We start from the raw sequence: 25,679 nt of genomic DNA on the forward strand, positions 1-25,679 counted from the left end.
CGCCCCACGCGCATGGATGACGTGATCGCATGGCACGTCATCCATGCGCATGGGGCGCTCTGACGTCATTCTGGAGCGCCCCGGGAGCCGCGTGGACTGTAAGTATACCGCTCCCCCGCTCTCCACTACTACTATGGCAACCAGGACTTTAATAGCGTCCTGGCTGCCATAGTAACACTGAAAGCATTTTGAAGACGGATCCGTCTTCAAATGCTTTCAGTACACTTGCGTTTTTCCGGATCCGGCGGGTAATTCCGGCAAGTGGAGTACACGCCGGATCCGGACAACGCAAGTGTGAAAGAGGCCTAAAAAAAAAAAAAAAATTAAAATAAAATACATAAACAATTTAAAAAGTAAACATCATGGGCAGAGAAAAAGCTGATAAAGCTTCGTTCACATCACCGTTTAGCCTTTCCGTTTTAGAGCAGGAGAACGGAAAGGACGGATTCAGCACATAACTGAGCCGAACTGAGCCTTTGGACCCCATAGACTATAATGGGGTCCCTTAGGTTTCCGCTCAGATGATGATTTTGGAGCGGAGACAAAAGTTGTGCGCGCAGGACTTTTGTCTCCGCTCCAAAATCATCTTCTGAGCGAAAACCTAACAAACCCCATTATAGTCTATGGGGTCCAAAGGCTCCGTTCGGCTCAGTTATGTGCTGAATCCGTGCTACTTTCCGTTCTCCTGCTCCTAAACAGAAAAGCTGAACGGTAATGTGAACGAAGCCATATAGGGGAACAAAGCATTTTTCTCTGAAAAAATATGCAGTAGAATTACACCTGTGAATGGCTAGTCCAAATGGTTGTCTCCAAACATACAGTATTGTTGTTTCTGGCATGTAAGAAAATAATAGCCTGTAAAAAGACTGGCTCATGAACAAAATCCATAGAGTAGGTAATAAATGTTTGATCACTGGGGGTCCAATCGCTGGGACCTCAAACCGATGATAGTAGGGAACCTGAGTTCCTTGTGTGAATGGAGCAGCAGTACTCATGCGTGATCACCGCTCCATTCAATGTTGTGGTTCACACACTGGACAACTAGTCCACATCATATTCAGTGATGGCCAGTTCGCCGTGTTCTTTTCTCACAAGTCCGGCGATGCACAGGTAAGCCCTTACCTGTGCCTGCGCCACGAGCCGGTCTGAAACAAATGCGGTCACCGGGAGCAGGCAGTACCGAAAACAGCCACCGGGGGCCCTCATCTGGCTGTTCTCTGAACTGCCTGCTCCCGGTGACCACATTTGTTTCAGACCGGCTCGCGGCGCAGGCACAGGTAAGGACTTACCTGTGCATCGCCGGACTTGTGATTTAAGATGGCAGCCCGCATGTGTTCGCAGGGCAAACACGGCGAAACTGGCCATCACTGATCATAGGACTGTCTACATTTCCTACAAGAGATGGACAGATGCCTCCTGAGTTATCTGTGAGACATCATTGTCAGGTCAGGCCAAAAAATTGAGAGATGTATCAAGGTCCACACTGATGTAAAATCACACAGATTAACAAGACTGCAGTGATGTGTCTTCTGAGATGAAGCAGCTGAGTAGTAAGTTCTGTGCCTGATGGAAAGTGTGGGAGTAGTCATATGATGATCTGGAGCCATTTCTGACTGTTTGGTCAAAGACTTTAAAGTGATAAGGAAAAATGTCAGCTGACTAAGAGAAGGAGCGTCTGGTCAGGGTGATTTGAGGTCTCTGAGACATAATGTTTCGACTTCATGTTGCTGATCTTGTACTTAGAGGAATAAGTAGTCATCATCTGTCTGGGGCCTGGATTTACATGACCTAGAACCCCCTATTGATAAAGGGGTCCTTGGATTGATTTTACTAGCTCTGATAATTATTACTACTAGGCATCATATTGCTATTTCCCTTAGGTAGCACTCTATGCTTAGGCTACATTCACACGATAGTGAAAAATGGCCGTGTTATGGACTGCTTTTGTAACAGCCTGTCGCATAGCCGTTTTTAGAACCAATTGAAGTTTATGGGGCTATTCACATTTTCCTTTTTTAAAGGCCAGTGAATAGCAGCCAGTCAAAAAAATAGGTCATGTCCTATTTTTGGCTGTTTTCATGGCCAGACGGAACCCATTTTCACAGCCGTTAGACAGGAGTACACCCTTCTAATGGCCTTAAAAATGGGTACACTAGTGCAAAATGGCCTTTTAGGGGTTAAAAAGAAGTTCTCACATCATCCGCTTGCATGCACAGAGGCAGTCATTCCTCTCTTCATTCCCTCTCATTAAAGGGTTTTCCAAGATTCTTTTTACTGATGACCTGTCCTCTGAATGGGGCATCAGTATCTGATCGGTGGGTGACTGACACCCGGGACCCACACAGATCAGCTGTTTTGAGAAGGCAGCAGCATTCCTTTGAGCACTGCTGCCTTCTCGCAGCTTACCAAGCACAGTGCCGTACACTGTATAGCGCAAGTGATGGCGAACCTTTTAGAGACCGAGTGCCCAAACTGCAACCCAAAACCCACTTATTTATCACAAAGTGCTAACACTGCAATTTAACCGTAATACTACAGTCCAGTATAGTATATCTGCCATGTACTTTATCATTTAGCTACAATAGCCTGCCTACATTCAGTGCGCTGCCTGTGCTGTTCATAATGTGCCCTGCGCTGATGAATGGCAGGAAAAGTCTAAGGCCTCTTGCAGACGAGCGTTCCTCCCGCAGAGAATCTGCAACGCAGCTCCCGGCCTGACAGCGCTGCCGTTGGTCACATAGCATTATATTGATTTATGATGCTATGTAACCCTTACAGTTCTGGAATGTCTTGGATAACACTGGCATAATGCTGCCAGTGTTATCCAATTCATTCTAGAACTGTAAGGGTTACATAGCATCATAAATCAATATAATGCTATGTGAATCCCGTTAGTGCCTGGGAGGTCAGGCTGGGAGCTGCGTTGCGGACTCGCTGCGGTAGGAACGCTCGTCTGCAAGGGGCCTAAGGCATATTGGTACACCATAGACTTTTTCCAGGTCGCGGGTGTCCACAGAGAGGGCCCTAAGTGCCGCCTCTGGCACCCATGCCATAGGTTCGCCTCCACTGGTATAGCGTCTGTGCTTGGTATTGCGTGGGGCTGAGCTGCTCCTAGCCTATGTGACTGATATATACGTGTCATGACTTGGCCTAGGAAAATCTGAGAGAAGGCTGCGGGTGTCAGGACCCCCTTTCCCCCGATCTGATACTGAAAAATCTCAGAAAACCCCTTTAATGGTGAGGGCCACTATAGGGCATTATTACTGCTGGGGGCCACTAAGGCTACGTCTACACAACGACATTTGGCGCGCGACAGATAGGGCACAACTACACTGCAACATTTGTAGCGCAACATTTTGTTGCACCAATGTCGCGCAACAATTTTTATAATGGCAGTCTATGGTGTCGCACTACAACATGCAACATGCTGCAACTGCGACTCAACAGTCGCATAAAAATCCATCTTGAATGGATTTTCTGCGACTGTTGCGTCGCAGTCGCAGCATGTTGCAGTGCGACACCATAGACTGCCATTATAAAAATTGTCGCGCAACATGAGTGCAACAAAATGTGGCGCGACAGATGATCTATTGATATACTGCTCCGACCCGGTGGTTAGTCTACCAAATATCACGAGGGAATTCTCTATATTTGGGGATTTAAGCAACTTCAAGGTGAATTTCCATAAATCCGAGATACTTAATGTCACGGTTCCACACACCACTGTGCAAGCCTTGAAACAGGCCTTTCCGTTCCAATGGAGGTCGGATTACAGTTCTTATTTGGGGGTGTCTATTCCTGCCCGTTTAGAGAGCCTATATCAGCTGAATTTTTCTGCAATAATGGTGGAGATTAAAAACGATCTCACCGCCTGGAAGCGTGTGCCATTGTCGTGGTTTGGAAGAATACACGCGCTAAAAATGAACATACTCCCCAGGATTTTGTATCTTCTGAGGACCGTTCCCATCCCGTTACCGTGTGTGTTCTTCAAAACCATGAGATCCATGTTCCTAGATTTCATCTGGGCAGGGGTCTCACCTAGGTTGGGGATTAAGTTCCTATTTAGAACTAAGGACAGAGATGGAGTAGGTGTCCCTGATATTAAGTTATATCATAGAGCGGCAATCCTTGCGTACATATTAGACTGTTTTCACAACGGTTCCACTAAGAGATGGGTTGGGTTTGAGAAAATGGAGACGGTAGTCCCCCCCCAAAATCTCCTTTGGGTGCCTAAAGCTTCCCGTAGTCACAGACTCCCGCTTATCACGGCAGGTGTCCTTCAAGTTTGGGATAGTTGTGCTGTTGCATTGGGTTGTTCGTCTTTCCCAAGTCCTATGACACCAATTTTGGAAAACCCGGGTTTCCCGTTGGGTATGAGGAGGAAGGAATTACTGGGTTTTCGCAAAGGGGAAGATGTTAGGGTGCGGCAGATGATCAAGGGGAACTCAATCCGACCATTAGTTGATTTACTAGGCCATGAGGGGAAGGGAGCATGGATAATGTATAGTGGGTTGAGGAATTTAGTGCTATCTTTAGGCCCGTTGGAAGCGCTTTCTAGGGATTTAACACCGTTTGAAGCAGTGTGTTCACAATCATCCCCTCCTACGCATCTGGTGTCTCTGTTGTACGGGCTGCTCCAGGAGAGTGTTGGGCCTCCCTCTTCCTTGCCATATGTTCGGGCATGGGAGAAAGAACTTGGTAAAGTATTCTCTACTGACCAATGGATGAAATCATTTACGCTGTCTCATAAGTCCTCCATTTGCTGTGGGGTACAGGAGAAAAATTTCAAGGTCCTTTCTAGGTGAAACAGGACTCCTGCTATCTTGCATTCCTTTTATCTGGATTGCTCTGATATATGTTGGAGATGTTTGGAGGAGGTTGGTACGCTGTCCCATATATGGTGGCAGTGCAAGGAAATAGTTCCCTTTTGGTCTGCTCTAAACGAGTTATATAATCGTGTAACGGGCTCGAAGTCCAAATGGACTCTGGAGGAAGCTCTCCTTTCAATGTTTGCTGGTTCCATTCAGGTAGCTAAGAGGGGCCTCCTGAGATTTTTTGTACAGGCAGCTCGTTTGGTGGTGCCGAGACACTGGAAGCCTCGGGATGCTCCTAGGGTGGGGGAGTGGCTAGAGACGTTCGAAAAAATACGCAGAATGGAGGAATTAATAGCTGAGGACATGGGAATGGATCAGAAATACCTGAAATTGTGGTCGCAATGGCTTCTCTTTAAGGGGTCTCAGGAGTTCCCTATTTGGCTGGAGCAGGCCATTGTCACTCCGGTTACTTCAGGGTGATGCGTTTGGTTTCTTGTGGGATACCTTGTTGTTGTCTTTATTCTTATGTGTCGTGTATGTGTCGTGTTAGTTTGTCCACCCGTGTGTCTGGTTTACATGTCTATGCATAAGTCTCTCTTTTTGTGGAAGCTTTTTTTTTTTTATTCTTGTTGGGCCGGGGGTTTCTTAATTTGTGCAGATATTTTCAATCTAGATGAGCAGTCCAATTGTTATTATCTGTACTTTGATGCTTATGCTGTACGTGTGTATGCTATCATTTTTTGTGTCTCAATAAAATGATTGAACAACAAAATGTCGCGCCACAAATGTCGTCGTGTAGACATAGCCCAAGGGGGATTATTTTTTTTTTTTAAAGAATGAAAATCATTTATTTTTAATTAATGCAAAACATCCAGATGGCCAGAAAATGGATGCAAAACTGGTTGAAAAATGGCCATGAAAAACAGACAGTGGGGGAGATATATCAAGACTGGTGGATCCATCCGCCAGTCTTGATCTCCCTGCATTGACTTGAGGAAGCCTCCTAACAAATCAAGCGCATCTCACACCAGCCGTGCGCCAGAAACTGAAGTCATAGACTTCAGCTATAACTTCCGCCACTTTCTGGCAAAAGTTATAGTAAATGCGGTGGTGGCAGGAAGCCACGCCCCCTTCCACAAGCCATGCCCTTTTTTTCCTAGGCACTTCAGAAAAGTGGCAAGAAGCTCAAAAAGTCGCAAATTGCCATGCCGTGCACCATAATGTGGGACTTTTTTACCCCAGAAATGTGGCGGAAAGGCATTGATAAATGTCCCTCAGTGTGTCCGTTTTTCATTGCCATTTTGTTTCACTTTCATGTGAAGAGTGCGATTATATATGCGTTGCGAACTCCAGCAGAGGAACAGACTTCCAGAGTTCACCGGATCCAGCATAGCCGGAAACTGCAGCGCACTGGATCCCCATTGACTATAATGAGATCCGACAGGGATCTGGACGCTTTCCGGCTTAAATGTTGCCTTTCGCCCAGACAAAAAGAACTGCGTGTTGTATTTTTTGTCAAAGTGGCTGGATGTCTGTCAGTTCCTATTATAGTCAATGGGGATCGAGTGGTGCGCAGAAGTGTCTGGCTATGCCGGGTATGGTGACTTCTAGCAGTCTGTTCCTCTGCCGGAACACAATGCATATGCGAATCCAGCCTTAAGCCTCATTCACATGTCCGTGCTCAAATCCATGAAAAGGTGGTGGTCAGTGGTGCCTCCATGAAGATGTCCGTGAAGGATCTGTGTTGGGTCCGTTTTTGGCTGTCTGTGTGCTATCCGTGTTTGACGGACACTGTGCAGCTGAAAAATAATTTTTAAAGCATCTCTTCCTAATGATCCGTGAAACACAGATGGCAGTCATGTTACATCCGTGGTTTTCATCACTCATAGACTATAATGGGCGTGATGGATCCGTAAACACAGACAAAATAAAGCATGCCTTTGTTCTAAAAACACGGACCATGGTAAATCACTGATGTCTGAATACACACGTTAAAATGAATGGGGACATGTGCTGTCCGTGGAGAACACGCACAGCACACGTCCGTGGAACACTGACGTGTGAATGAGGCTTTATGGGGAGCATGTCAGTGAATGTATTGTGTGCTAATCTGCAATTTTCTAGAAGCAGTGTCGCTCCATGGGACGTGCCTGGTATTGCAGATATTCAAGTGACTATGCTGCCCATGGAAAAAAGTGGCGCTGTCTCTGGGTGAAAAATAAAGAGGAGCCTTTTTTCTAATCCTGGACAACCCTTTAGAGAAATATCCGCTCCAAGAATTTTAGTGATGGATCTTCTGGTTGTCTTCAAATTAACACTCATCCATCTTATTTTTTAGTGTGCCCCCCTTCAACACATCCTTTGCCTGTGGCGACTTTAATAACGCACAGCTGCCGGATTACCAGAGGTATTACGAGGGCCAGTTCCATCCGCAGGAGCCCATGTTTTCAGCCTTTAACAGAGACTACCCTTGCCAAGAGTGCAGTGATGAGCTGGATGGAAATGAAAACCCCTGCAGCTGTCACATGGAAGAAAGCTCTTTCTGCAGAGAACCTGATACTGATTTATCAACTGTGGAAACTATGGATTTCGGACATGTGGATGTGGTTTCAGCCGACCATACTGCACAAGATGAAGACATAAATGTGACGGACATCGAAGATGAACCTGAAACGAAAAATTCTAAGACAACTATAGAATTTAGGACAAAAAAAACCTAATACATTAGCTTCAACAAATAAACATAACATTTACAAAGTCGTACTTGACTTTAGGTCCAACATTCTGCATTGATTCATTTACGACACACGTTTACCTTACTTGGCCACCAGTCCTGATGCTGGGACAATTCATGCAAATCTGTAACATAGGGGTTGGGCTTGCACAAAGTGGGCGTTTCTGCTGGATCAAGGGGCAGGGTTAAAGGCTATGTACACATCTGTGCCCGCCTACAAAGCGCCAAGGTGGTCTCAGGTCAGGCGGGTCCTAAGCTAAACCTACCTAAGCCATTGGGCTTCTATGTTCAGGAGCGCAAACGCTTCACATATGGTGTGCTGCTCCTAGTCACCTCCATGGGCATCAAGCAACCGATGGGAGGAGGAGCAAGCGCACCTATATGTACCACCTAATCAAGGCGCTCTATTGGATAGGAAGGGCAAAAGTGCAGAGGAATGCTACTCCCAAGATAAAATAGGTGCACATTCACACTTGAAGGTGCCCCTCCCTCAAGCAAATACTACATAGACAAAAAAAAAAAAATCACAGAAAATAACAAAGGTAAAAACATCCTGCACGGTATGATATATACATTTGCGGATGTCACTGGCCATATTATTGAAGAAAATCACAGAAATAAGATAATAATGCACTTAGTAAGGTAGATGCAAGCACTATATATGGACAAAGTCCTCACTCTGATGTGATAAAATCTGAGACACTTAGGTGGTACATACAGGTGTGCTTGCTCCTCCTCCCATCGGTTGCTTGATGCACATAGAGGTGACAGATTTATATATTATACCGTGCAGGATGTTTTTACCTTAGTTTTTTCTGTGATTTTTTGTTTTGTCTAAAGGCTATGTATACCTTTGGAGGCAATTTTTGTTTATGATTGCATTTCACAAATTTTGGGCTAAAAATCATATTTTCAATTGGCCTTTATTAAAAATATTGAGCCATTCTGTCACTAAGTGTTAATTGTTTTTCTAGCTGTGTGACTGGTACTTTCACTTTGTGCCAAACCTTATCTCTAAACTACTGAGAGGTCATAAACACTTATTTAAGCCACAGAGAGCAGAGATAAGGAGTCCATCTGCACTCCAGATGACGGAAAAGACAGAAGAGCCACAGTTAGTAGAGCATCTCAGCTCTGTATACAAAAAAGGATTCCATGTTTTTAATAAAGACCAACTGAAAAAGTGATTTTTAGCTAAAAATTAGTACAAAAAAATAAAAATAAATTGCCCCCCAAAAATGTATATAGCCTTTAAATGTCCGGATTTTTACTATTAGAATGTTGGTAAGTTTGATTTACATCGGTCAGAGATTAGTTTTTATGATACGGATATTGTTATCGAATTATCACATTCTGATGGGCTGCTGCCGCCACTAGGAGGAGCTTAGGATTTTATTGCATACTGTTTTATTATAGAGTTCAATGTATGACCAGTATGCCGTAAGATCCATTTTTTTAAGGGTGTAGTCACATGTTGCATTTTTCAAAGATTTTTGTTCACATTTTGCAAATGACACCTAACACTGCGTTATGACTGCTACATGCGACTACAGTTTTAAAGGGATTTCCAGGACTCTTGTAGTGATGGCCTATGCTTAGTATAGGCCTATGATGGCTAACCTACGGCACTCCAGCCATAGTAAAACTACGATGTACACTTGATTGGCCGTTTTCAGAACTCCATAGAAATAAATGGGGCATGCTGGGAGTTGTAGTTTCACCACAGTTTGAGTGCCAGAGGTTAGCCATCACTGGTATAGGCCATCAAAATCTTATCATGAAGGGGGGGGGGGGGGGGCTACCAGCACTCATCAATATCTGATAACTGGGGGGAAGGGAGCAAGCACCCAATCTCTTTCACTAGGCACAGCAATAGTTTGTTGTGCCCGTGCCTGGTATTGCAGCTTATTCCTTTTCAGGACCAGGCACAGGCACTTCCAAATATACAGCACTGTATCTGGTAAAAAATAAATGGGCCCCTCAGAACCCCAAGGATCAGATATCAACAGTCCCAGTAATTATGTGGCTCTGTAGTGCCCCCTGCCTGTGAACCAGTTAATCTAGACGTGATTGTTCACTGGTGATGACACCTGACCCCTCCTAAGAATCCCCTATACTTAGTGCTTGGCAGCTGTGCCTGCTTCCTGTGGGGAGCAGCTGTCAGCAGTTCACCCAGGAGGACCAGAAATAGGGTCCGACAGAAATGCTTTAGATGAGAAGAATGTTCTGCTGCCAGAGAAGACGCGCTTTCAGAAATCACTGACGGTCTCAGCCCAGGATTTATTTCGGATGCTATTTTGATGTAACTGGTGGTGAACATCTCATTACTGTCCATAGAGAGCCCGTGGCATGAGGCCCTTCCAGTTCTGTAGGCCCTCTGTGTGCCGCAGTACGGTGCCTTCGTGCAGCAGGATACCTCTATAACGCGCCATGTGTTAAAAAACGCGCCACATTTATTTTCTTGTGCATTTTAAATGAATCCGTGAGAAAACCTAAATTAAGGGCTCGTTCACACGACCGTGGGGCTTTTACAGTGTTTTGCGATCATTTTTTTTTTTTGTTTCAGTAGTGGTTTTGTTCCGTTTTTCCATTCCGTTTTTCTGTATGGCATATACAGTATACAGTAATTACATAGAAAAAATTGGGCTGGGCATAAAATTTTCAATAGATGGTTCCGCAAAAATGGAACGGATACGGAAGACATACGGGGTACATGCCATATTTTTTTTTTTGCGGACCCATTGACTTGAATGGAGCCACGGAACGTGATTTGCGGGCAATAATAGGACATGTTCTATCTTTGAACGGAACAGAAAAACGGAAATACAGAAACGGAATGCATACAGAGTACATTCCGTTTTTTTGCGGAACCATTGAAATGAATGGTTCTGTATACGGAACGCAAAAAACGGTCCGTATACGGAACGCTAAAAAAGTTTGTGTGAACGAGCCCTGTGGCGTGTGGAGGTAGAGTATGGGTATACAGATCGATGGATGGACTGCTCACTCAATCTTTACAGGAAGGTGCCTTTTCTATTGCTTTTGTCACCCCCTTCTGTATCGGTACATTCACATTCAGACGAGGCAAAATTTCACATATGGGGAGGGGGGGAATTTATTATCTCCCTTGTGCCTCGAAAGTGATGTTAAAAAATCACAAACTATGTGGTTGTGTCTTTCAAACTACGACTTTTAAAAAAACTGTTGCATTTCAAAGATTTTACTCGACCCTCGCCACTTTCCCTAAAGGGGCCGTGGCAAGGGTGGAAGGGGGCGGGACCAGCCGCCCCGACAAATTTATCTTCTTTTACACACCCGTTTTGTTGGGCAAATGATCAGAGCTGCCATATATTTCTGTTTAGGTGCACGGACTGCAGGAGGCTGCGCCTAATTTATGACTAGGTCTGCGTCTCATAAGGCACATCCTCCGGCGGCGAACGTTGTGAACGTTATACCTTTTTTTTGTCTTGAGTGTAATCACTTGTGTAATGAACCGTTTCATTCTGCGCCACTGCAGAGAATTTAGAGCTCTGTGTCCGAAAAATGGGTGATTTCTACAAATATTAAAATGTGATATACTGATAGATTAAAAAAACTAAATGAATCATCAGAGTGGTATGGCCATTCACTTTAACCCTCCCATGCACCATCCCGTTCCTGGACGCGCACAGCCCCCATTTTAATCTGCAGCTGCCCCTCGCTGGCACAGACTTGTTTTGACTTGTCGGTTTTAGAAAAATGGAGGCAGATCAATCCTTAAATTCCTGTAATATATGTTCGCCGGCAGATTGTGGACAACTGCTGTGTGTACCTTTAAGGATGCTGAGCGAGACAGCTGTCACGTAGGACAAGCATAGGCACAGCAAATGGATGAAACTAGCTAAAATTATATATATATATATATATATATATATATATATATCTAAAGTAGAAGAAACAGTTTAACACTTTCACTGCCTGCACACAGGTAGTTGCTCTGGGGAAATAGTGCTAAAGCACTATAGGTACACTGTGTATACATGTACTGGTGGCCTTCCACTAGGTGGAGCTGTAGCAGGCACACAGAGACCAAGGCATAGGAATTCTCAGTGCAGCATGACAGCTAATCTGCTTCTCTGTCACCAATATAACTAGGAGCTCTGCCCCACAGAAGATTACATACACATTCCCAGCATACCTGTGTGCACTTTGTGTCTCTAGTCCACGTCCAGGGAATAGCACTTTTATTCTGCTGGAAAACAGCTCCCAAGTGCCCAGCTCTGCTGCTCCAAGTGCCCAAAGCAAACCAGACTGAAGAGGGGAGGGTTAGCTGCTCATATCTTAGGATTGGTACCAGCTAGAAATATGGCCTTGTTTGAAAGCTGGCATTCTAACCTTTCAAACGATACCAGAACCGCAGCATTATATTCACTATATCAGAACATATAGCCATTAGAAATTGAGTCAGGAATGAAAGCTGATTTTACTTTCATTTTCAGCTGGGCACTTGGGAGCTGTTTTCCAGCAGAATGAGGCCTCATGCACAAGACCGTTGTGTGTTTTGCGGACTGCAAATTGCTGATCCGCAAAACACGGATGGCGTACATGTGCATTCCGCAATTTGCGGAACGGCACAGACAGCTATTGATATAACTGCTTATTCTTGTCCGCAAAATGGACAAGAATAGGGCAGAACGGAGGAACGGATGCGGACAGCACACAGAGTGCTTACGTGGAAAAGAAGATGGCTTCGGCAGCATGTCGCAATATCAAAAATTATTTTATTCGTACCTCCAGACACAATTGGCCAATTGTGTCTGGAGGTACGAATAAAAGAATTTTTGATATTGCGACATGCTGCCGAAGCCATCTTCTTTTCCACGTATGTACTTTAAGGCTTGATGGATCAAGGGCCTACGGCTAGGCTGCTGCATTGACAAACGCATTATCTTGAGACCGCACGGTGCTGCTTCTACACTACAAATTTCAACACACAGAGTGCTGTCCGCATCTTTCGCGGCCCCATTGAAGTGAATGGGTCCGTATCCAATTCGCAAAAACTGCGGCTCGGATGCGGCCCAAAACAACGGTCGTGTGGATGAGGCCTAAGGGTACTTTCACACTTGCGTTAAACTTTTCCGGCATTGAGTTCCGTCCTAGGGGCTCAATGCCGGAAAAAAAAAAAGATCAATTTTATCCTAATGCATTCTGAAGGGAGAGCAATCCGTTCAGGATGCATCAGGATGTCTTCAGTTCAGTTACTGTACGGTGTCCTAGAGGTGGGACCTACACCTATCAGACAATGGGGCATATCCTAGTGATATGCCCCCATTGTCTGTGATGGGAATACCCCTTTAAGACCACCAGTCAGTTACTCGATGAACAAGCAACCGCTTATTCATTGGTGTGAAAACATCATTGAGGTGGCCACCAAAATCATCGTTTCTGCTGCCTAGAAACAATGAATCTGCATGGGGATGAATGATCACACAGAGTGATCGCTTGTTCCCATACGGCTGAAATGATTGCTGCATGTAAATACAACTCTCATCTCTTCTGACGATCAGGCATTTATCAGGAGCGTTGTCAGTGTGCATGCTGGGAGTTGTAGTTTCACAGCAGCTGGAGTGCCAGACTGCGGATCCCTAGACTAGACAGTCAGTTATCTCAGTGGTCGATGCTGAATGATAAATCTGGTACATCTTTGGACAGTCAAGTTACCACATACTGGTTGGCTCACTTTCTGACAAAGCATACCCCAACTTTCATTGTGGTGCGGACCTACTGACTTCAATCGGTCTGTGATCCGCAAGATGCGGCCAAACGTAGGACATGTCCAATCATTTGCGGTAGAAGCCCTTGCTACTTGGGCATGGAAGTCCCACGGTCATGTGAATGCGGCCTGAGATACTTTTTATGGCTTATCTGCTACTCCAGAACTTCTGATCGTCCGGCACCTTTCAGATCCTGTTGGCGCCAGATAAGGCTAGGGCCACATAACATTTGTGTACGGTATTCTGGTTGTCTGTTCCGATAGAGGAGAAGACTACCGGAATTACCGCATCTGGTATAACCAGACAGTGCCAGATCCCCATTGACTTTAATTGGATTCGGAGGGTTTCCTCCATGAATAGCGGCTTTCTGCTGGAAAAATACTGCAGCAAGCTGGAGCTCCTATCACATCACGCCAGTCTTGATATCACCTGCGGCGCTGGGGGGTGCGCTTAATTTATGACGAGGTGCCTATAATCTACAAGCTGGTGTAGATTTCATCATTTACTGGTATAAATTATTAGAAATCTGCTGGGGCTCTACCCAACCCCCTTTTTTGGGAAACTGGCAATAACAGCAAAGATGACATGAATAGAATGATCCCCATTTCTCAGCTTTACTACTGCTTATATGTGTGCAGCCATTATTATTATTATTTTTAATTAATAACAGCAAAGAAACATCAATTGTGACTGAATTTAGTGGTGATGGAGTTTAAAAGGTTGCAAACCCTTTTGCGACTGTTTAATGCGAGTTTCTGGCACAGAAGCCATTGTAAATGACCCCCACAGAAAACGGCAGCAGCTGAGCAGGCAGGGCGGTGCAGGTACCACACAGCGGAGGAGGGGGCTCCCTGGTGTCTGGTGCTCCCCCAGCGTCATCACCTCAGTATACACAGAGCCCGCTGTGTGGGAGGGTCCAGCGCAGGGCGGCACCGGGCACCGGGCTCTGGGGCTGCATGTGGACTCGGGCAGAAGAAGCCGGGGGTCCCGCGCATGGAGGACGGCGCTGCATGGCCCGGGGGGACCCGTGTCTGGATGGGGATCTGGATGGTGATGATGCTGGGGACACCTGTGACTGCAGCAGGTGAGTGTCAGTCACTGCATATACTGCTGACTGCCTCCCGTAAAGTGTGCATGGGATGTGTATACACTCCTGACTGCCTCCCATATATGTACATGGGATGACTGCTGACTGCCTCCCATATATGTACATGGGATGACTGCTGACTGCCTCCCATATGTGTACATGGAATGTGTATATACTGCTGACTGCCTCTCGTAAAGTGTGCATGGGATGTGTATATACTGCTGACTGACTCCCATATATGTACATGCAATGTGTATATACTGCTGACTGCCTCCTATACGTGTGCATGGGATGTGTATATACTGCTGACTGACTCCCATATATGTACATGCAATGTGTATATACTGCTGACTGCCTCCTATACGTGTACATGGGATGTGTATATACTGCTGACTGACTCCCATATATGCACATGCAATGTGTATATACTGCTGACTGCCTCCCATACGTGTACATGGGATGTGTATATACTGCTGACTGACTCCTATACGTGTACATGGGATGTATATACTGCTGACTGCCTCCTATACATGTACATGGGATGTATATACTGCGGACTGCCTCCCTTACGTGTACATGGGATGTATATACTGCTGACTGCCTCCCATACGTGTACATGGGATGTGTATATACTGCTGACTGCCTCCTATACGTGTACATAGGATGTGTATATACTGCTGACTGCCTCCTATAAATGTACATGGGATGTGTATATACTGCTGACTGCCTCCTATACATGTACATGGGATGTGTATATACTGCTGACTGCCTCCCTATACGTGTACATGGGATGTGTATATACTGCTGACTGCCTCCCATACGTGTACATGGGATGTGTATATACTGCTGACTGCCTCCCATACGTGTACATGGGATGTGTATATACTGCTGACTGCCTTCTATACGTGTACATGGGATGTGTATATACTGCTGACTGCCTCCTATAAATGTACATGGGATGTGTATATACTGCTGACTGCCTCCTATAAATGTACATGGGATGTGTATATACTGCTGACTGCCTCCTATACATGTACATGGGATGTGTATATACTGCTGACTGCCTCCTATACATGTACATGGGATGTGTATATACTGCTGACTGCCTCCTATACGTGTACATGGGATGTGTAGAAACTGCTGACTGCCTCCTATACGTGTACATGGGATGTGTATATACTGCTGACTGCCTCCTATACGTGTACATGGGGTGTATATACTGCTGACTGCCTCCTATACGTGTACATGGGGTGTATATACTGCTGACTGCCTCCTATACGTGTACATGGGATGTGTATATACTGCTGACTGCCTCCTATACGTGTACATGGGATGTGTCTATCTATCTATCTATCTATCTCATAATATCTAGCTAACTAAATCTCTATCTCCTATGTGTCTATCCAGCCATCTATACTGGTTTGATGAACACCATTTCCATCCATCAGTTGAATGGAGTCCTATGGGTATGTTTGGTGTATGTGCAGTATACAGGGCTGAAACATGATGTGAACAGAGTCCTAACCACATGCTGCATTCCCCGTGTAATAACAGTTCTGGAGCATCTAGTCCTCTGACTCTGTGCTGTACCATTTCCTACATGGTTCCTACTAGAAGGTTACAAATAAATTGCCAGCAGTCTGCAGTAACGGTACTGCTGGGCGTTACCAGTAGCGCGTGTGTCTGATTCAGTGTTGCTGGTGTCAGACTGTGCAGGGACACACCCCTCTTAGAAAGGTCCCAGAACTGTTATTACAGGGGGAATACAAGTAGTCACTACAACAGACATGTCAGGAGAGGTGAGAGGTCCTCTTTAACTTGCAAAATTGTGCATTCGTTCCCTCCGCATGTGAGCGGGGCTTCGACCACACGTGTTCTCCGCAACATCTGCCCGTATCCTCGGTGGTATTGATTAATATAAAAACAACATATTTATAAAATGTGCAATAATTCATATTTTTTACAGCTTGGACTCATTGAGCTTTTGACTTTTTTCACACAAATTGTAGTATTTAAAGGGCTTAGGGCCCCCACATCGTTATAGAAAAATACAAAAATGAATATCCTATAAGGACTGTTATTCATCTTCTCCAGAATCCTGAATGGCGAATCATTCCCTGTTTCCTTTCACAGCTGCCTAGTATACCATATAGTATATTGTATATACCAGGGATGGCCAACCTGAGGCTCTCCAGCTGTTGCAAAACTACAACTCCCAGCATGCCCAGGCTACCTACAGCTATCAGCCTACAGCAGGGCATGGTGGGAGTTGTAGTTTTACAACAGCTGGAGAGCCTCAGGTTGGCCATGCCTGGTATATACCCTTCCAGGCTGTGACACAGTCCTGGCCACCTGTATTTTAACCCTTTACCTCTCAGCCTGGGTATTACAGACACATTTGTGAGAGCCTTACTGCCAGCGCTAGATTCTGCAGGGAGAGAGAAAGATAGGAGTACTACAACCCCCATCATTGCTCATATCCACATATTGCTATTGGGAACGATTTGTACTGTGAATTGTTTGGAACTGTGTTTTAATCATTGGATGTACCACAACCCCCATTATTGCTCATATCCATATATTGCTATTTGGAAAGATTTGTATTGTTACTTGTTTGGAACTGTGTTTGAAACTGTTGGGTGTACTACAACTCTCATTCTGCACTTTAGTAAAGAGGGACTTGTCTATTTTCTGTAATTGACCTGGTTATTTACTCCAGCACCCTGCGCCGGCCACAGCACCCGTACCAAATGCATAACACCAAGGGCACCCCAACTACCATTGGGCAGGAGCCGCAACATCAGGTTGTGCCCCGAGGGGAGAAAAGGTGTGCTCTCCTGTCACTGCCCACCTCTAGGGAGCATTAGTATGAGGACTGCCACTCTGATTTGTATGAAAGACTGTCGCTGCCAATAACACTACAATCATCCACTCCGCTCCTCCCGAGCAGCGGCAAAAGCTAGGTGCATACTCCAGGTGGATGTCATGGCAGCCATATTGGTTGTACCTAAGAAATGGCACTGGGGGTGGGGTAATTTGTGTGGAAAGTTCTTGAAATACTGATATACTGGTGGTCTGCAGACATTAGACATGTGGTATGTACTTGGTGGTGCGTTTAAGTCAGACATGTAGTGACTGCATACATTAGACATGTGGTATGTACTTGGCTGTGTGTACGTCGGACATGTCCTGTCTGCATACATTAGACATGTGGTATGTACTTGGCTGTGTGTACGTCGGACATGTCCTGTCTGCATACATTAGACATGTGGTATGTACTTGGCTGTGTGTAAGTCGGACATGTCCTGTCAGCGTACATTAGACATGTGGTATGTACTTGGCTGTGTGTACGTCGGACATGTCCTGTCTGCGTACATTAGACATGTGGTATGTACTTGGCGGTGTGTGTACATCGGACGTGTCCTGTCTGCGTACATTAGACATGTGGTATGTACTTGCCTGTGTGTACGTCGGACGTGTCGTGTTTATGTGAGGCCGCCTGGTGCGGTATATATAGCCTACTATATATAGACGCGCGGTGGGGAATTTGCAGATCCTGGTGCTGAGGGTGGGTGCGTTCTTGGCACAGGCTGGACTTGTCACTTACTTGTAGTCACTGATCAGCTATCATGAGGTGATTTTTGAAGATATTTTCGGTGGATTCAGCCGAGAGGATTCTGTCATCGCCACAACATCAGTCACATTCTGGGAAGGCGGCCATATGTGTCAGACGTGCCAGACGTTTTATGAGGGAAGTATCCCTGTAGAGTGGATCACACCGAAGGCGAACATTTCTGTCCTAGTAATAAAGATTGGTAACATTGGGTTTTTTTTGGGGGCGGGGAGGGGGGGTTGTAATCCCACTATCCCATCTCTAGAGCCTGGCCCCAACTGACTCCTTTTAGCATCCACGTATGGTAGCGGTGGCTGGATATGTGTGTGGCCCTCTCCCTATAGGGCTTATTGAGATAGGCCTGCGAATAGGCCATCAATATAAAAATCTCAGATGACCCCTTTAAAGGGAACCTGTCACCGGGATTTTGTGTATAGAGCTGAGGACATGGGTTGCTAGATGGCCGCTAGCACATCCGCAATATCCAGTCCCCATAGCTCTGTGTGCTTTTATTGTGGAAAAAAAACGATTTGATATATATGTAAATTAACCTGAGATGAGTCCTGTCCCTGACTCATCTCAGGTTAATTTGCATATGTATCAAATCGTTTTTTTTTTCCACAATAAAAGCACACAGAGCTATGGGGACTGGATATTGCGGATGTGCTAGCGGCCATCTAGCAACCCATGTCCTCAGCTCTATACCCAAAATCCCGGTGACAGGTTCCCTTTAAGGATGTGGTGACGCAGTAGACACAGAAGTTCCACCAATCAGACGTTATCTCCGTCAATATCAGTTTGGCGAGAGTCCTACACCCCACAACCCCTCTGATTCGATACTTAGTTGTTCTCCAGGACCGAAAATACACAGCTCTGTCCATTGTGTAGTGGACACCGCTGAATAGAAGCAGCGTTGCAGTTAGGAGCTCTGTTCTGTAGTGGACAGAGCTGTGTAGTTCTGGCGCCAACTTTTATTGGTGGTGGTACGGGGGGTCGGACCCCCATCGTTCTGATACTGATGGCATATCGTAAAGATGAGCCACCAATATCAATAACTTTAAAGACGCAAAATACTTTTTTTTTCATTGTCTCATTCTGAAAGCCATAACTTTTAAAAATTTTTTTTTTTGCAGGATGAGTTATGTTTTTTACTGGCAACATTTTGGGGTACATGTAACTTTTATTAACTCTTTCCTGGAAAGGGGTGGAGAAAAATAACATCAATTCTGCCATTGATTTTTTACATTTAAAATTTTGCGCCATTCGCCCTGCCCATAAATATGTTACCTTTAGGTCTCATACACAGGCAAAGTCAGTGCAGCGGCCAGGATGGATCGAGACCCATTCAACTTGAATGGGTCCGTGATCCGTCTGCACTGCAAAAAAATAGAACATGTTCTATTTTTTTTGCGGTGCGGAGGCATGGCCAGAAACACCACGGAAGCACTTCGTAGTTCCGTACCGCACCGCATCTCCAGGTTTGGGAACCCAAGTGAATGGGTCCGCATCCGTGATGCGGGGTGCACACGGCCGGTGCCCCTAGTATTGTGGAACTGCCGTATGCGAGCCGCAGTACGGCAACGGCCGTGTGCATGGGCCCTTATTCTGCAGGCCAGCCTGATTTTGTAGGTTTTTTATTGGGCAAAAGTATTTTTGTATTTAATTAATCAATTCATATTTTTAAAGTTGGGGGGGGGGGGGTCCTTAAAGGAGTTCATTTCACAATTTTCTCAAAAGTGCTGTAAACAGGGGTTGTGCCTCGGAAAAATGAGTCTAGCCAGCAAAGGAAGCAATATGGACATTCACAATACATTAGTCCGTGGCTTGTATTAACTTTATCTACATGATAAATGTCATTTACTGAAGCGAGACAACCCCTTTAAGATCCATGAAGTTATATTATAAGTGTTGTGTCAGAGATTCTTAGTAGCGGAAACCTCAAAAGAATATCGAAGGGTGTAGAGCCACAGCCACATCCTGTTGGGATCCATTCGGTGGTCAAACGCAAACTTCAGTCTCCATCTCATACATTTCCACCTAAAATAAAATTAACATGTCTCTGCAGGGGTTAGCAATAGAGATGAGCGAACCTCTGTTTTAAGTTCGGCGTCTAAAGTTCGGGTTTGGATTAGCGGAGAATCCCGATCTGGAACCGGATATGGATTCCGACTTCCGTTGTGGTCCGTGGTAGCGGAATCAATAATGGCCGATTATTGATTCCGCTACCACGGACCACAACGGAAGTCGGAATCCATATCCGGTTCCAGATCGGGATTCTCCGCTAATCCAAACCCGAACTTTAGACGCCGAACTTAAAACAGAAGTTCGCTCATCTCTAGTTAGCAACTATATGTCCTAGTCTGCTACACTGTAAATCTACCTAGTTATGAGCAATAATTTTATTACTGCAACTCTGATTCAGTGCATATTCTGCAGTGACAACCTGGGTGGGGGCTAATGGCTGCCATTTCTTGTCACATAGACTATATGGAGAGAAGTACTGGGACACACCTCTTAATCAGTAAATGCAGGTGCTTCATTCAGTCCTATTGCCACAGGTGTATAAAATCCAGGCCCTTACTATGCAGCATGCCTCATGTACACAACCGTATTTTTCATCCTCATTTTTTATGGATAGCACACTGACCCATTCATGTCTAAGGGGCCATGCACACATCTGTATTTTTTGTGGATCTGTGGGACAGTTCCGCATAATATAAAACATGCCCTATTCTGGTTCATATTGTGGACGAGAACACTCCTTTCTATTGAAGGGAGAGGAAAAATTCAGAATACACACATAAGATGTCTATATTTTGCAGATTCGTTATTTGCAGACTGAAATACCGACACGTGGGGCCAAAAGGGGGTAGTAGTCCTCATGGTTCTGACGCTCCCTGAGCCACACAGTGGTAATGAAGGGCGCACCTTTTACTCCCTTCGGGGGTCTCCCTGTCTCTTGGAACCTCCTGCCTTGAGTATATTGGGATGCCCTTGCTGTTGTTAATATTAGAGGTGCAAGGCAGGGTTCCTGAGGTGTGAGTAAATGACGGCGGCAGTACAGATGAATTACGCAGGCACTGTACACATCAAATTCAGTTTTCACAGTTAGCAGTTGTGATTCCCAAGGCAGTATCAGGAAGGACAGTTTCTCTCCAGGTAGTACAGTTGTTTCTTACCATCTCTATCTCTAGATATATTTACATACCCCAGTATCCTCAGAGGAATACAGTCTCTGGACAGTGAATCTTTTCTGTCTATTTGATATAATGGTAAACCTGAAGCTTATTACTCCCACCAGCATGCAGAGATGTCCGTAGCCTCAATATAGGCGCGTTACCTTTCTCTGACATGTTCTGCAGTCTGCTATACATTCTATAGGATCTCTTCCCTTCAAGGGCTGGGAAATAACTTGGCACTGCTCCTTAGCTGCTGACCCATCTGCAGGTTACGCAAGACTGAACTCACTTCCTCCTGGAGAGGAAGGGGAGGAGCAAGCCCTGCCTAGCCGCTAGAGAACTTCCCAGTACATACACAGCCCAAATGCAAGAAATGCAGTGACATTAACCCTTTAACCACTTGTGGTGGGGACACTGCACAGGTAGCAAAACATACATTTGTGAAAGAATGAGTCTTTGTAAAAGAGCTCACTGAATTCCAGTGTAATAGTATGCCACCATTACAAGTCAGGTTGTAAAATTTCTTCCCTCCTACATATACCATCATCAGTTGTGACTGTCATTATTGCAAGGTGGAAGCGTCTCGTAACCCCATCAACTCAGCCTCAAAGTAGGCCGAACAGTCTGGTTTTCTGGCTTCCTGTCGTCCGTCCAGTGCAGGGCCTGGACGGACACAGGGCTGTCCTCTTTTTCTGTATCATCATGCTCATACAGCAGCATTGTGTTGGCTTAGCGAGGCCTACAATGTCCGGCTTATGAGTGCCACCCTACCTCAAAGTGGCAGGCCATGTAACGTTTTAGAGCAGGGTCACCGTGTGCATAACAGTCACCAACGAGTTCCAAAACTCCGCTAGCATTTACATTAGCACAAAAACTGTGTGCCGGGGACCCCATGGCATGGGTTTCCATGGCCAAGCAGCTGTAGCATCAGGCACAATGCCAAGCATCAGCTGGAGTGGTGTAAAGCACGTCACCACTGGCCTCTGGAGCAGTGGAAACGTCTTCTGTGGAAAGATGAATCAGCCCGAAGGATGAGTCTGGATTTGACAAATGCCAGGAGAACGTTACCTGCCTGCCTACATTGTGCCAACTGTATAAGGGTGATGCTATGGAGTTTTTTTTTTTAGGGGTTAGCCTAGGCCCTTTAGTTCCAGTGATGGAAAATCTTAAAGGGCATCTGTCAGCAGTTTTGTACCTATGAAACTGGCTGACCTGTTACATGTGCACTTGCAGCTGAAAACATCTGGTCCCATGTTCATATGTGCCCACATAGTTTTAATATATGCAAATGAGCCTCTGGGAGCAACGGGGGTGTTGTTATTACACCTAGAGGCTCAGCTCTTTCTGCCCTCAAATGAATGACAAATGATGCTCCAGAATTATTTTTCTGGGAAATGTATTTAGTGGAACAGACACATCCAATCATTTTTAGGCATGCAGACATGTTATGTTACTGCTAATATGATGTACTGGGCTTGACAGGAAATCTAGCAGTAGTGAGTAATTAATTTCATTTTTCTGTCCGTTAAAACAGTATTATTATTTAATTTTTTTGCATATTTCCTTTTGCTGAATCTAAATTCCACCCTTTCCATTCCAGGAACAAGTCATCAGTCTCATCTTGAGAAGATTCGGTCGCATTCTGAAGTAATCACCCCTCGCTGGTTGACGCCTAGTGGTCTGCAAGATAAACTCAGTGACAAAGTGAGTAGGTTGCGTGCAAAGCACAATGTCTGCTATGAATAATGTGGCATCTGATAATCCAGAAGTTCAGAGAATGTGGCACAGAACAACATGGTCGTCTTGAATTTTACAAAATCAGAACAAGAAGACTCTGGTTTGTTAGCTTCTAGGCACACCAGGACCCACACTGGATTCAGCCGCCGATACAGCATTGTTTCCTGATGATAACCATCTTAAGTAAAGACCAAAAAAATTATTTCTCACCATATAAATGTGATCTCGTCTATGCAAAATACTGTTCATCCTGATCTCCCTGGTTCATGAACAGAATTCCAGAAAAGCTGTGACGACTGGCACACATTCACAACAGTGAGCATGAAGAATATACTTGCAGATTAATATGCCATTCATGCCCACTGACAAGATGAGTCATTTGTTTTTTTGTGCATGAGATCAAAATGACTTAACATCTAAGGAGAATAGAAACATTTGGGGACTTACAGGTGAAACTCGAAAAATTATATTGTGCAAAGTTCATTAATTCAGTAATGAACCTAACATATGAGATAGACTCATTACATGCAAAGCAAGATATTTCAAGCCTTTATTTGGTATAATTTGGATGATTATAGTTTACAGTTTATGAAACCCCAAAGTCTCAATTTTAAGGTCACCTTTCCTTAGGGGGTATGGATTAATTAGCTGACTAGAGTGTGACACTTTGAGCCTAGAATATTGAACCTTATCACTAAATTCTAATTTTAAGCTGCATTAATGCAATTCCTTTTAAGTTGCATTACTGTAATAAATGGACTTTTGCACGATATTCAAATTTTTCGAGTTTCACCCGTATATGTTCCGGTTACAAGGGTTAGAAAAATGTGGATGGCTGTATTCGTCTTGAAACAGCGCCACCCCATGTCCACAGGTTGTAGGTGGTATTGATGCTGAACCTGATTCTCCTCAATGGAGCTGAACCGCAGTACCAGACACAACCCATGGACAGGGGTGGCGCTGTTTGCAAGCTTGCGCAACCTGTGTAAACAGAACATACAAGTCTCCAGATGGTCCTGTAAAGCTCTTGTGTATTTTTGGGAGTAAGTTTCATGTTTTATTTAACAGTATCCAACATATGCAGAAGTGATGGTGATGGCTGAAGGGAGGAAGATGATTCTAACTCTTCAGAGAAATGAGTGAGTAAGAAGTCAAGCCATAAAGTGCAGTCACACTGCGGTATTTTGTCCTTACATCAGTTTTACATCACATCATCCTATATTAATGCTCCACATGTCCCCTGTGCTGTGACAAAGGGCACCCCTGTGAATACAGGCAGAAAATTGAAATGACCAATTAGATTGTAGGTCTCCTGGGGGCAGTGAATGGATGGAACGCTAATGTATGGATTGCAGCATACATTACACATCCACTAGTCAGAAGTTATTTTTCAGTGTCCTGTCCCTTTAAGTGTCAGCGGCTGCCAATCACTGATATAGATGTCTCCAGATCTTAAAAGCATCCTGCCTCCTGTCATGGGGCTGAAATAACAGACTCAGTCTTTTACGCCACAGGACGCCTGGGTTAAAAGAAAATCCCAGATCAATTTATTGAAAGCAACAATAGGACTATTGGTAGGAAGTGCAGAGAAAAGCAATGCCAGGGGTTTATCTTTGTAGGCTAGATATAACTTCCTGCAGTCTTCTCCTGACACAATGCCTTGAGGAGGACACATCCCCTACAGAACTCTCCAGATTACACTGGACAAATGTAAAATCGTGTCCATATTACCGGGTGTGACAGTAACGTCTTCCAACTGTTTCCTTATTCTGGCTAAAATCTGCTGTCATTTCACTGCCAAATAATTCCCATTTATGGCCCAATAGACTTGGACAGGTTTTCTGGATTAAGTTCAGGAGGTTTACACTGTGAAAAAAGCTTTTCTAATATTCTCACCTTTTAAATTCTGCTCGTCCCCTTGCCAGCGGTCATCAGGGTCCTCCGCCGATTCCTATGATCATTGCAGATCACTGACTTGTCATCCTGGGTCAAATGATCGCGACACAGTGAGGGCTCCTGTCACGGAAGGTGTACAGGAAACAAGACAATGCAAAATTAATATATGACTCACTGGATCCAAAACTAAGGAACAAAAAGGGAGACCCCTGCTTCAGACCTGGCTCTCTCCCTTACTGCTCAGCCTATGCAATAATCCCAATGGTGGATGATCGCATATCCTCGTACCTCGACTATATAACACCTGAACACCCTACAATAGTGAAGGGACACGACCACCGGCTCCCTACACTAAACACGGAGGGAGTCAGGGTCACCTAGGATCCAGCAAACAGAAAATCACAAATGAATGTAAAACACTTAACTTGTAGAAGACTGATAGGATCAGCATGCACACACACTCCAGGAAGCTGTATAAACCGCACACTAATGCATTATGGGGAGGAATTTAAAGGGATGCAATCAGTCCAACTACATGACAGCTGAGAGAGGCTAACGAGATGAGGAACTGAAAACCAAAAACAAAGAAAACTCAAGGAGGAGGTTCTGAAAGGCTTCTGTCAGAGCTTCTCAGCTGTCTGGTTGTGACAGCTCCAGTCCTTTGGTGGTCCCAGTGACCAGTGCTGCCGAATACAGAGAGAATATTTCAGAATTTTCTTTTTTGACTTAATTTTTGTTGTTCCCTAATTTTGTAGGGAAAGCTTTTGGCATAGAAGGCCAGGCCTTTATTGGGCATTTTCTTTCAGTTTTCGTTTTTTTGGTTTTCCATTTTTTGCCCAAGGGAAGGAATCCAAAAACATCTGATT

At 44.9% G+C, this 25,679-nt stretch overlaps 1 protein-coding gene across 2 annotated transcripts in view; it reads left to right on the plus strand.

Annotated features, from left to right (window-relative positions):
- Nucleotides 1-14,227: 14,227 nt before the first annotated feature.
- Nucleotides 14,228-25,679, plus strand: part of ADAM19 (ADAM metallopeptidase domain 19) — a 103,598-nt gene continuing 92,146 nt past the window's right edge. The window contains exons 1-3 of one of the 2 annotated variants that reach the window (XM_044277913.1): nt 14,228-14,385; nt 22,781-22,884; nt 23,986-24,056. In XM_044277913.1, the coding sequence (XP_044133848.1) occupies nt 14,295-14,385; nt 22,781-22,884; nt 23,986-24,056 (266 nt within the window). In that variant the 5' untranslated portion in view covers nt 14,228-14,294. Of the gene's footprint in view, nt 14,386-22,780; nt 22,885-23,985; nt 24,057-25,679 lie in introns of those variants that run through there. The other variant, XM_044277914.1, reaches the window with a different exon arrangement.

This window comes from Bufo gargarizans, chromosome 2 (assembly GCF_014858855.1).
Source record: "Bufo gargarizans isolate SCDJY-AF-19 chromosome 2, ASM1485885v1, whole genome shotgun sequence".
NCBI lineage: Eukaryota > Metazoa > Chordata > Amphibia > Anura > Bufonidae > Bufo > Bufo gargarizans.